Below are 12,334 nucleotides of genomic sequence, written 5' to 3'. Positions count from 1 at the left end.
GATATGCGATCTGAAAAATGTGTTCGATTATTATAACTTTGTCTTGGACAATTACTTATGCCAAATTTCGTGAAGATATGTTGTCAAATAAAAAAGTTTTCCATACAAGAGCTTGATTGATGAACGGTCCATTTGTATGGCAATGTGTGCCGATCTGAATATTATGTTCAGGCGATTCTGACAAATGTGCAGCTTTTTGGTGAGAAAACCTGTGCCAAATTTCAGATCGTTAACTCAAACACTGAGGCCACCAAAAGTGGTTTTAGGCGTGGGAAAAAGCGGTTAAGGTAAGACAAGTGATTATGGCCTTTCTTATATTCTTCAGCACAATTGGCATTGGTCTTATTGATCGTTAACCTACAAATTATATGAGGTATCACTTTGATCTATTATTACAATGTAGTTAAAATACTTTTGTAATCAAATTTCATTTACCCAACTTTTTGTATCACTACTACTAAAAATACTACTTTCCAAATAATTAAAATAAGAAAATCGATTTTTTAACAATATATGTATATATATTTATTAATTCTTTTTATTAATTCATTTTAATAAATGGTATATAATTCTTTTTTTTTTTTTTTTGTTAGTAACGATAAATTTGGATTAAATCGTTATCCAAATTTCAGCCTTATCTCTATGTATAAAACAGTTTATATACATGTACATATGTGAAAAGTTGTATAATATTGAAAAAATAACAATAGAAATATTTAACTCTTTTTAATAAGAATTTAGCCTTTTTTTGAATTCTTTGCTTTTTTGTTCCTCCTCACTACGTTGCAGGGGTATGAGAAATTACCTATTTCGACGCTGGTAGGTACAATTGTTGCGGATTTTTCTTTGACTGTTTTTGTTATTGGCTCTTTAGGTGAACAAACATTTTCCTTTGGCCCAAGCAAAATGTTACTTGCATTGGGCTTCCTTTGTTTTTCGTCCTTAGCAATTTTATTTTTTACAGTTCCTTTACTTTTTTCTATAATTCTATCATTTATTATGGCTGCATGTGGTTTAAGTTTCCAGCGCATTTCTGCTTCTAGATGCAGATGAGCTGGATCTCCACTGAACATTTCAAGGCTTAATTCCATATTGTTGAGATCACAATCGTTACCAACTGAACACATTTCAATGCCACCATAATAAAGTTCACCAGCTTTGACATATACAGATTTGTCAAAGAAAAATACTGTTTGCATCCAATGTGTACGCCACACAGAAGGATCTGTGCTGAAACCCATTGATGTATGGGACTTTGAAAAGAAAACATTGAAAAAGGTTACGATCCCATCCATGTGTCCACCACGTTGCATTTCTAACATATATTTGCAACGGAATTTCAAGTCTTTCTTCGTGGCGGTGTACATATTCAGATACTTTACGCCGAATTGAGTGCTCATCAACTGCTCGTAGCATAATAAAAAAATATAGAGTGAGTTAACACAGTAATATATGAATTAAAAAAAACTACACACCTGCTTCGGTTCAACCAATTGAAAACACGGTTCGGATAATGCATAATTACGCACACATTTCATATTTACACCATACACATCGTTCCACCATTCCACCCGCTCATTCTTGTGCTTAGTATCCTCTATTGCAGCCATAAATAATTTGGCCACATCGGGTAATATAATACCATTATCCTTCTTCAGCCATTTGTCCCGAGCATAAATTACCATATCACAAGCTGCTTGAAATAACATTGAATAGCCCAACCAATTGCAAATAATGATATCAACTTCGTTCACTGGTAGTACAATATTTTCCAATGATCCTTTGATCACATGTATAACCTCGGCATAACCATTATCGCTTACAATTTGTTCTGTGTAGTCTAGTACATTTGACGAATCCACAGCATACACATGTGCAGCACCTGCCTTGGCAGCAAACAACGAGAGAATACCCACTCCACAACCAATGTCTAAAACCTTGCGACCACGAAACAAGTGTTTGTTATGCATTATCGCCGCTTGGAAAAAATTTATGCAGCAAAAATCTTTTAAATGCTCAGCAATAACTTCTACGTGTGCGTTTGTATCTCTTTGGAAATCACGAGAAGTCATGGTGTACACCGATTTTGCTGGTTGTTGGTTGATTTTTGGTGAACGGCACATCTGTTGTTTTTTCGTAGTTTTCGCCTGAGGCTTTGTAGGCGAGGTCACTGGAAGTGGTTTGCGGGCAGCGCCTCGTCTCGTCATTGTAACAAATAAATTTAATTTTTTGAAAAAAAAAAAGTCAATAAACGTGTATACACAAATAGGAATGCTTTGTTTTAACGGAACAACACAAATTTGGCGCAGAAAAAAGTGTATTTAAATTTTGTTTTGGCATGGAAAACTCAAATGTCAAACAAAATAAGCTGCCACTTAACGTCTAATACAGTCAGCTGTAGAAGTGCTGAGCTCGATTATCGATTAACGATTATGTGTAAGAATTATAAAAAAATCGATAATAAATAATAATATAGCAATAATTATTTGTATACATTCCAAAATAAATATAAAATTAATTAGCGACATTCAAATAGTGAGATTTACAGCGAATTTGTTCATAGCCAAAATCTGTTTTCAAATATTTCTATAGCTAGCACACTTTATGAATATCTTTTTCATATAAAATATATGTCATAAGTATAGATGTAGATATTATTTGAATGGCTGTTACGAATTAAACTATCGAAAAGGTAAACAGGTTCGTAATCTCAACATATTCATATTTCGATAAGTACCAATCGATTATATCTAAATATTTTCAATATATGCGAATCAACAGGTCATTGTATGAACCAAATGTGATACTTTTGCTTGCTGGGTATCCGTATAACAAATATTTGCGGGTATCATTTTTCACTTATATAAGGTTGTGTTACTTAAAAAATTTTATTCCATATTACACACAAACCATACACCACAGTTATCAGTCAAGGAACACATTTTCATTGGTTGAAATCTTTTGAAAAAAATGTTGGTATTGGGTTATCAATACAATATATTTACATCATGATCGAATCCACACAATATATTTAAATCATGATCGAATATAAAATTTCCTTCCTTATTGTACGGAGGGCCTCCATCCCATACCCAATTAAATTCAGTATAAAATTCTGATTCTCAAATACATGTTTATATTTATTAAGAATATTATTATGTCTACGAAAAATATGAAAGCAAATAAAAAATGCAAAAACTTAAAAATATTGATTAAAATTTTTTTAGCTGGTAAATTTTATGCTTTATTTAAAATATACACACTATTTCACATATCAATTCGAATTTATTTAGTTACCCTTAGTATATACATATGTATGAATGTATATGCACACATGCAAAATGTACGAGCACATACACATTTACCACCCATAAAGCGTGTAAAGCACAACCATTCGAAGCTAGTGTGCGGGGAAAAGGGTAGACTTTTACGGTAACTATCTACATACATACAAATGTGTCTAAATTATAATCACGTATGTATCACGCGAAGTTCCGAAGCCCCTTAGTTTGTTGCGATTTATTGCAATTATATAATTGTACGTTCGTTTATATTTAGGATCGTAGAATGAGCATGTGTGTTTGAGGTTTACATCTGAACAATATGCACAGCCATTATTACAATAATTAATTATTTAGCTAAACAAACTGTCCGAGCTATTTTCTGCTTCACTATTCAAATAATCCATAGTAGGTAGTGACCCACCACGACGTTGTCTGTACTGCTCTTGATTCAAACGTTCATTGAACCATTCGTCTTGCGATTCTTGTTCATTCTGTACTTGTCCAAATTGATTTGGTTGTTGATGATGTGTTTGATGACGTTGAAGATCACTGTAACAGGTACTTATGGTTCGACTATGACTAATTTGACTACCTCTACGACGATACTGAGGTAGAACAGCTGAAGCACCGTTAACACTATGTGTTAAGGAGAATGTTGTTCCAGTATTACATTGTACATTTGTGCCATTTGTATTACCATTTGAATTCGCACGCACATTTCTAGTGTTATTTAGTGATGGAAAATATTTATATAGATCTAACAATTGCTTAAGAGTAAAATCTGGCTTATGTTGTACATCGTTTAAGTCAATTTCGCCCGCATTCAATGGTATCCAAAACGTAGCACTCAGACCCGCTAGACAACCACCCTAAAAATTGTGTAGATGCATGATGTTAAATGAATGTACTTATACGGCTTTTACGTCAGTTCATACTCACTTTAATGTCCGATTCGAGCTTATCTCCAAACATTGCACATTGCGATGGAGCAACTCCTAAATAGTTGCATGCAGCATAGAATATTTGCGGATTTGGTTTCTCCCACGGAAGATCTGATGACACTAGCATGCAATCAAAATATTGACTCACATGCAACTTGTTTATCTTTTCCCACTGAGCATTGGATGGTCCGTTAGTAATAAGGGCCAGTAAAAAATTTGACTCACGAGCACGACATAGCATTTGTATGTAATCGGCGGATAGCGCCAAATAACGATAACGCAATTTCAACCATTTTGGGTAGATTTGCTCAGCTAAATGTTTGTAACGCGGTGGCAGTGCTTCACGCCATAAATAGGTACGCCAGGAATCTAATGACGTTTGCGAGTTATCTGGGCAGCGACGAAATGCTTTCAGGAAAGATTGTGTAGCAGTGTTGGCTTCCTCTTTCGATAAACCAAATTGATTTTCAAGCACTTCACTTAACTAAATATTATAAAACAGACATAGTAATAAAAAATGACTGGTAGGCACAAAATTATTTTTCAAATTAAATATTACTCAAGTTTCAGTTATTAAATCTGCATTGGTTTTTTGGAATATGAAATAAAACTGAAAAACATTTCTAACTTGGCAACTCTAATAATTATCCTTGAACTCCCCTGAATACGGAAAGCATTGTCCGCAACGTAAAACACTTGTCCATTTCATTGTTTTAATGCGTAACTATATATACAAATTTACAAATATATGTATACATACATTTATACTCAGTACATTGTATTTAGCAATTAATCAGCACTGCGGTTACGTTATTTCCGTAATCTCATCTTGCTATCCCCTGCCGTATACCCGGAATTTGTATGTATCATCGAAAAAATCGTATGCATAAGTATCGCGCGTGCTAGTCACCCTACCTCCCATCTCCCATCTCCTGTTATCAATAAACCAGTGGAAAATTTCCAACGATTTCGCGTGTCTCATTGTCTGCCCAACCCTACTCCGTTCTCCTTTTTCTTTCACACGCACCTTTTTGACTGCTTTCAAATCACCCGAGCGCGTGGGAATCAAAGTGTTGTCCAAGTCGAAGAAAAGTGCTGTAATCTTTTTTAACTTTTCACCCAACACTACGTTATTTATAGAAGTGCTGTTGGTCGCGGTTACACAAAAATTATCAGCATTTTTTATGCTTTTGTCGTTGGCAATTTCACCTTCGGCCATCAGTGTATAAACTTAGTGGACAAGCGAATTTTTTCGCTGATGTAATAAATAAAATGGTATAATACGCACTGTATTAATATAAATACAAATTGGAGGAACACAAGCTTATTGTGATAAGAATTTAGTTAAATATACGTGTTTAGCACCAAATTTAGCTTAACTATAATTAATTAAACAATTAAAACTAGGAGACTGAACAACTGCACACAAATTGCAGTTGAGCAGGTAAAATGGAACTGGTAGAAAAAGCGCACGGATGATGATAAAAGGCAAAGAGAGGAATTTCAAAGAGTAAATTTGTTATGAATAAAGAAATATACAAATATGAGAGCCAAGAGATGCCAGATAGTATAAACCAATGCCCCTGATTTATTTTGAAATTTCATATTTCATTTTTGAATCGTAAACAGTTATTTCTGTAAATGTTGTTGTTGTTATAACGATCTAACCCTGTTTGGATCGGTAAGTTTAATTTCTGTAAATCGGTTTGATCGGTCAAACTCAAGTGTTTCTATGGAAACCTTTTTAACTTGACAAGGCATCTTCACGAAATTTGGCATAAATTATTATACAAGGCATCGCTACAATCTCCAAGCAAATTGTTTAGATCGGACTACTATAGCATATTGCTATTATTCAAACTGACCGATCAAAATCAAGATCTTTGTATACCTTTTTATACTATAAAAAATGCAGCTGTGTAAGGTATTATAGCTTCGGTGCAACCGAAGTTAATGTGTGACTTGTTTAAAAACCCATTAACCTCATTATGTACATAAATTTTTCTTTAATGGCTTCAACCGCAAAAGAGCCAAATAAACTACGCACACTAAAAATATATAACATATTAATGTTTATTGCATTATTTTAAGCTTATTCAAGCATGAATAAGCTAATGTACAAATTTAAAAACAAGTGTAATGTGAATAAAATTACTTAATAATTAATTCAAAACATATTGTCCTCCCTCTAAAAAACCTAAATTATTAAAATGATTGCTTCGCAGACAAAAATATAATTTTGTTTGGTTATTTGTATTTAACACAGTTCAAAGTTATTACAAATATTTAAGAGTGTTTATATTATTACATACATGGTATATTGCATATGTAATTTTGAATTAACTGTTTTTCATTTATACAGAATATAGAGCACTTTGTTATTTCACAATAAAATTAAATGCTTACGTAATTGATTGAATATATAGTTAAAGTAACTCTTTATAAACTTACACGTCAATAATAAAAACTACTTGACCATTATAAACTGTATAAAAGTGTTCCTAATATTCATCTAATATTTTTACAAGAATGACTTAAGCCGTAGAAATTTGGAAACCCGCAGTAACTTTTTTTTATTCATCACATGTTTCACCCCAATCTTTATCTGCCCAGTTTGGTAATTCCGTCTCATATGCCCATCCAGGACCTCTATATTTCCACGCATGTAAATACATAATTAAATCGTTAGGTTTTGGATCTTTAAAACGCACTTTACACTCATAACAATGTTCATCCACAGTTGTTTTCTCTTTATTATATGCATTATCAGGTGGATCATGGCCGGTTTGTGTACCCACCGACACTTTATTAGACTGTTCTTTTTTCTCTTCTTCAGGGAGGGGTTTATCAATTTTATTAAAGTCGCCATTAACTGCAGGAGAAGATTCTGTGACTGTCTCAATTTCTTTGTCACCATTTTCATCATGATCATGTTTAGGCAATATAAGTCCTTCACTACCGAAATCTCCATCAACACCTAACCAATTTTCTGCATTATGCACATGAATCAAATCTTTTACTAGTTCGTCATCAGTACGTCCACCAATATCGCCACCACGACCTTTGAGCGGACCGAATACTTCATGATTGTACAATGGGTCATTTATAATGGGATATCCTAAATATTGTAAATGTACACGAATTTGATGCATTCTTCCGGTTAAGGGCTTACATAATATAACACTTGTGATGCCATTGTAACTGATTTTTTCAAAAGTCGTTGAGCAATCTTTGCCCGTGAGCGATACTTTACAAACACCAATCTTATAACTGACAACTTCAATTGGTTCCCTGCATTCAATGATACCATCAGGGAAATTTCCTTCAACGCGACACACATACTCCTTTTCAACATCTCTATTTCTTATTTGCTGCTCCAGTAGTCGAGCTTTCTTAGGAGTGCGACCGAAGAGCAATAAGCCCGATGTCAATCGATCCAAACGATGAATTGTGCGTAAATTCTTTAAATTATATTCCTTAGCTAAAATAAAAACTACAGTATTATGTCTGTATCTACCACACGGATGAACAGGTATTGAAGCTGGTTTGTTTATTACAACAATATCTTCATCCATGTGCACTATGGTAATAGGTTGATCTGTAACAGGCACTTCATGCCGATGTACCGTATTCGATAGTAAGTCATTATGTTTTAATTTATAATCCACTGGCACACATTCGTAATTAACTTTCAAAGATCCAGTCAATATGCTGCGTTTATATTCTTCAGGTGGATGAGCGCGAAATTCACGTGAAAATACATCTAATATTTTTTCATCCACCCACCGTCCTTTGGTGAAGGTTGTAAACGTAAAGTAATATGGATAAACTTTTCGTAAGCCATTCTCAAAGTAATACGATGTTTCCTCATATCGGTCATCGGAGAATCCAGGGCGCTTTGCTTTTAGTGCCTTAGTTTCCAATCTGGCTTTCTTTAATGCTTCAACTTGTTCTGTATTATCCGCTTTTCTCTTTTCAGGAAGCACGACTTTCAGATCTTGACTTGCAACCGTTGTTACATAGTTGCGAACAGGCACTACATTGGGATCTACATTATAAAACCACGTGCAAGTCAAAGGCTCAGCACTAGGCACAGGTTGATAGATTGCGTTTTTTAAGAGCACAATGTTTTCTTCATCTACCGTCGCGTCACCATGTTGCGTTTGAGCATGTCGTGGCATTTTAAATATAAATTGATGTTGGAAACTTGGTAACATACGGTAAAACGTACCAAATTTCGTTAAATTCATTAAAAAATTAATTCAAAACCACAGCCAACAATTGTAAAACAACAAAGCAAGGAGAATAAAACGAACTACCCCGAAATAGATTTGTAAACAACCTGGGATCAGACAATGTTGGCTGAATTAAATTAATGTAACGGCGGCATAATACGTAAGGTTTAAAACTTAAAAATAAAACGATACACTGATGTATAATAATATTTAACGCATTATCAAATTGCATTTATCATTGTTTATATATTACCTCTTTGAAATGGTTGTGTTTGATGAAATTAAATATTATTAGTCAATTTTGTCAGTAAAATATTTATGGCTAGTTGCAAAACTCCTAATATAAGCGAAAATGCAACTCTGAATATATTCGAATTCTTTTGACATTTGACACGTTTGGACATTTTATTACGTCTACTTTCGCATTATTTAATTCGTATATTTTGTTTTAGCATGTCGAACTCAAATCGAAGTCGTACACTTTTAAAAGGTTTATTTAATTATCAATATTATTTAAAAATACCTAAAACTTTAACGTATATTTACAGGGTCTATGATAAAAGATGACTCACCTGAGGATGGATTGTATTCACTCGAAAAATTACGCACATCCCCCGAATTATGGCCTGAAAAAAGTAAGTTCTGTTAAATATAAATTTAAATACAAAAAAATATTAAGAAAAATAAGCAATATTTGGCTTGCTATATACTTTCGAATTAAATCCGCACTTTCACACTTCTTTTAAAGTTCGATACCAATAAGAGCTTTTCAAAAACACTGGCCATTTGAAGGATTACGTATTTTTCAGGAGCTGTTATTTTTCTCAGATTTTTTTTATTTCTACTAACTGTTATTCACAACAAACTTCTATTTTTGTTTACTGCGACGATTCATACAAAATGAAATGATACAAATAAATTTATGTTTAAGTAGTTATGTCAAAAGTTTTGAAGTTTGAACTTTGTTGACTTTGCAGTTCCTGGTATAAGTAATTTTATTGCAATGAGTGACACTCCTATACGCACCCCGGTACCGCAGTGGTCCAAGGACCTCTCACAGGAGGACATAAATGCTATGATACGTAAGTGCAAAATTTTATGAATTATTAAGTAAATACTAAAGTGATTGTAAAAATTTGCAGAGCTTAGTAATATGCCGTTCAGTAATCTAATAATGGAGATAAAGAAAATGTACGATGAAGCCTATCAATTGGGTGTATCGGAGGCCAAGGAAATGACACGCGGCAAATATTTGGGTATTTTTAACAATGCTAAAAAGAAATCTATATGATTTCATTTTCATTTAATTTTAGCTTGTCTTAAATATTTGTAATAATTCTAAAAATAATAAATTTATACAAAATAGTTTTAATTGTGCAAACACTGATAGACTTATATGAGTACAAATGCATTTATAAAAAAATAAACCATCAAAATGAAAGACTTTTTAAACTTAAATAAAACGTGAATGCTTTGAAAATCAATTCAACGTTATTTATGCCTATGCTTTTGGAAATTATAGAAAAATAAATAAAATATCGGAATATTTCGTTGCAGCGCTTGCGCACAAACAAGCATATCCCTAGCGGACAAACGCAGTCCTACGTATGTATAGGGCAGTTAATTAACGAATAACTTTAGATTATACACGTAACGGCCAAAAGTGTTATCGAAAAGATTTTTGAAAGTGATATTTGCACTTATGGGTATAGCCATGCTAAGTTTGAGGCGGTTCTATCAGTTTGCGAAAGAGTTGTGAATTATTTTTGAAATAAGAATAAAATTGTTAGCTTTGATGTTGTGGTGATCTCAATTTGACAACTTCAAAAATTTGGATCTAATTTCTAACAATCTCCTCTGGCGATAGCTATTTGCAAATGCATTTCTGCCATTCTATATTTTTTTAAATTTAACACCATTTCAAAACAAAAAACCTTAGTCTAATTCTTTCGTTACATTAATAATTCACACCCTATATCTTCATTGACGTCTTCTTGGATCTAGTCAAATGTATTTGGCTATCGATTGCATTCATCATTTGCTCGCATCCAGTTTTGTTTACCAGCAGTTAACGCACGCAAACGAAACGCGCAGCAGCCGACACCAAAATTTGAAGTGATTTCTAAAATACATCTATTAATTTGCAACAGCTTAAAGTATAATTTTAAATATTTAACGCATTTACAAATGTGCGTCGTTCAAGTAAAATAAAGAAAACGGAAAATTAATTTAATAAGAAACTGCACTTTTTCTTCAGTCACTAACGTATACTATACACATAGCAGCCAACTGGTGCAACGCACTCACACACATCAACTTGGTCACAATCACTCGGCGTGACCTTGCCCCATTTTGTGTCAGTGTTAGTTAAACGCCCTATCAACCCCCTAACAATACGAGCCAACGAACTAAATACAAAATTAAACGCATATACAAACTTACATAAATACATACATATAAAGCTACGCTGCTATACATTGCCATGGTTGAGGAAGGCGGCTGTCTTAGACAAACAGGCGCTTCCTTGTCGACCAGTATGGTAGCCAGTTCGAATGCAGGCAGCAATGTCAAGGGCGGTAAATATGTGTGGTCAGATCGTGAGTTGCTGATGCACTTGCAAAATTATACACCCCTCATATTACTCATTGACTTTGTGGAGAAGACGCGAACAAAACGCTTTTATGAGGCAGGTGAACGCTACGAAATACTTATGCTTATATTCATTATGCGCAAGGGAGCACCGTTTTGTGAAAATAAGCGTTTTCCCGAAGAGTATTGGGTGAATCTGTCAGTGGGTCCCATTGCCGAAGCCTTCGATCGTTTGTCGGCCGCTATCGATATACCGGATCCGCAATTGCCAATACATATGACCGTTACGGATTTAACCAGTTGGAAGCAACAATTTGACGCAGCAATTTTGGATATACGACGTTTTGCTTACTATACAGAACCGCTCGTGTTAGCCGATGTGGGCGTTTATAATCGTACAACATTTGAGGAGCGTTTTGGCTTACATTGGCGTATTGATTAAGTTAAATTTAAATTTTACTAATTTATAAGCATCAAGTGGTTTGCTAGTATTGTTAAATTCCTTTTTCTTGTTATTTCCGCTTTATGCTTACGTTCGCCACCCTTTGCGCTAAAATTGCGCGCTATTATTTCCGTATCCGTTATGGAAGCAAAAGGCAAAGTAGAAACGAAAAAATTGTATGTCAAAACAAAGAAATTAAAACTGTGCCTTTACATTCGCAAGTTAATTAATTCACTGAAAAAGTGGAAAAACCATTCTATAACTTTTTAAAAAAACTGAAATGTTGAAAGCAAATACATATATGTATATTTATGTAAATGCATATTTTTTAATCAAATAATCGCTATATACTCGTATGCACATAAATATGGGATTGAACAAAGGAATTTAAAAGAACAAGCGGGTGATATCATCTAGCAATTGTGCAAAATTAAATAATACTTAAACAAGAATATGCGCTATGAATGAGTACATATACATATGTACACATATACAAAATTTATGAACTCATCAATGTAACTTCCGTTCGAACAATCAACGTAATTTAGCTCTAAAAAGCTATGCGAAAGAAAATGTGAAATTTAGCTGTAAATTAAATATTAAACAAGCAACTTACTTATGTATATATTATAAATTATATAAATTAAAAATTGTATAAATTAAAAACATATATGCAATAATAAATTGTATTTGAAGCAAAGTCGTGTAAAAACTATGGGTAAAAAAATGTGGGCTCTTTATTGTCTGTTATACTAAATAAAATGTGTTATTTGCTGGAATATTGCATTGAAAGAATTTTGAATTGGAATTTTTAGAATACAAAATAGTTGAATTCAATATTTT

The 12,334-nt window shown here is 33.4% G+C and overlaps 5 protein-coding genes across 5 annotated transcripts; 2 read left to right on the top strand and 3 right to left on the bottom strand.

Moving 5' to 3' along the window:
• Positions 1 to 499: 499 nt before the first annotated feature.
• On the bottom strand, positions 500 to 2,347 carry LOC106614390 (protein arginine N-methyltransferase 1-B). The gene is made up of 2 exons (XM_014230114.3): positions 1,476 to 2,347; positions 500 to 1,403 (listed from the first exon to the last, which is right to left on the bottom strand). Exons 1-2 carry the CDS (start codon positions 2,205 to 2,207, stop codon positions 738 to 740), a joined length of 1,398 nt encoding a protein of 465 aa, XP_014085589.2. The 5' UTR covers positions 2,208 to 2,347; the 3' UTR covers positions 500 to 737.
• A 766-nt stretch (positions 2,348 to 3,113) lies between these two features.
• LOC106614408 (N-acylneuraminate-9-phosphatase) lies at positions 3,114 to 5,682 on the bottom strand. The gene is made up of 3 exons (XM_014230144.3): positions 5,253 to 5,682; positions 4,224 to 4,709; positions 3,114 to 4,153 (listed from the first exon to the last, which is right to left on the bottom strand). The coding sequence occupies exons 1-3, from the start codon at positions 5,442 to 5,444 to the stop codon at positions 3,635 to 3,637; spliced, it is 1,197 nt and encodes a 398-aa protein (XP_014085619.1). The 5' UTR covers positions 5,445 to 5,682; the 3' UTR covers positions 3,114 to 3,634.
• A 598-nt stretch (positions 5,683 to 6,280) lies between these two features.
• Positions 6,281 to 8,561, bottom strand: LOC106614407 (RluA pseudouridine synthase 2). Its single transcript, XM_014230143.3, has one exon. It carries the CDS (start codon positions 8,473 to 8,475, stop codon positions 6,799 to 6,801), a length of 1,677 nt encoding a protein of 558 aa, XP_014085618.2. The 5' UTR covers positions 8,476 to 8,561; the 3' UTR covers positions 6,281 to 6,798.
• Positions 8,562 to 8,825: 264 nt separating this feature from the next.
• On the top strand, positions 8,826 to 9,944 carry lin-52 (DREAM core complex component lin-52). The gene is made up of 4 exons (XM_014230123.3): positions 8,826 to 8,950; positions 9,009 to 9,095; positions 9,438 to 9,542; positions 9,603 to 9,944. The coding sequence occupies exons 1-4, from the start codon at positions 8,914 to 8,916 to the stop codon at positions 9,749 to 9,751; spliced, it is 378 nt and encodes a 125-aa protein (XP_014085598.1). The 5' UTR covers positions 8,826 to 8,913; the 3' UTR covers positions 9,752 to 9,944.
• Positions 9,945 to 10,459: 515 nt separating this feature from the next.
• On the top strand, positions 10,460 to 12,286 carry LOC106614398 (uncharacterized). The gene has a single exon (XM_014230126.3). It carries the CDS (start codon positions 10,943 to 10,945, stop codon positions 11,489 to 11,491), a length of 549 nt encoding a protein of 182 aa, XP_014085601.1. The 5' UTR covers positions 10,460 to 10,942; the 3' UTR covers positions 11,492 to 12,286.
• The last annotated feature ends 48 nt before the right edge of the window (positions 12,287 to 12,334 follow it).

Source organism: Bactrocera oleae, chromosome 5 (genome assembly GCF_042242935.1).
Source record: "Bactrocera oleae isolate idBacOlea1 chromosome 5, idBacOlea1, whole genome shotgun sequence".
Taxonomy (NCBI): Eukaryota; Metazoa; Arthropoda; class Insecta; order Diptera; family Tephritidae; genus Bactrocera; species Bactrocera oleae.
Note: the sequence above shows the minus strand (reverse complement) of the source record. Positions and strands in the feature narration are given on the sequence as shown.

What these genes read in the sequence shown, in the direction of transcription:
- LOC106614390 (XM_014230114.3), bottom strand. Translation starts at nt 2,207, where the DNA reads ATGACGAGACGAGGCGCTGCCCGCAAACCACTTCCAGTGACCTCGCCT. An exon ending in AATTGGTTGAACCGAAGCAG is followed by an intron (nt 1,404 to 1,475) that starts GTGTGTAGTTTT and finishes TGCTACGAGCAG; the next exon opens with TTGATGAGCACTCAATTCGG.
- LOC106614408 (XM_014230144.3), bottom strand. Translation starts at nt 5,444, where the DNA reads ATGGCCGAAGGTGAAATTGCCAACGACAAAAGCATAAAAAATGCTGAT. An exon ending in ATTTGAAAGCAGTCAAAAAG is followed by an intron (nt 4,710 to 5,252) that starts GTGCGTGTGAAA and finishes TATAATATTTAG; the next exon opens with TTAAGTGAAGTGCTTGAAAA. An exon ending in AGCTCGAATCGGACATTAAA is followed by an intron (nt 4,154 to 4,223) that starts GTGAGTATGAAC and finishes CACAATTTTTAG; the next exon opens with GGTGGTTGTCTAGCGGGTCT.
- LOC106614407 (XM_014230143.3), bottom strand. Translation starts at nt 8,475, where the DNA reads ATGAATTTAACGAAATTTGGTACGTTTTACCGTATGTTACCAAGTTTC.
- lin-52 (XM_014230123.3), top strand. Translation starts at nt 8,914, where the DNA reads ATGTCGAACTCAAATCGAAGTCGTACACTTTTAAAAG. An exon ending in AAGTCGTACACTTTTAAAAG is followed by an intron (nt 8,951 to 9,008) that starts GTTTATTTAATT and finishes GTATATTTACAG; the next exon opens with GGTCTATGATAAAAGATGAC. An exon ending in CGAATTATGGCCTGAAAAAA is followed by an intron (nt 9,096 to 9,437) that starts GTAAGTTCTGTT and finishes TTGACTTTGCAG; the next exon opens with TTCCTGGTATAAGTAATTTT.
- LOC106614398 (XM_014230126.3), top strand. Translation starts at nt 10,943, where the DNA reads ATGGTTGAGGAAGGCGGCTGTCTTAGACAAACAGGCGCTTCCTTGTCG.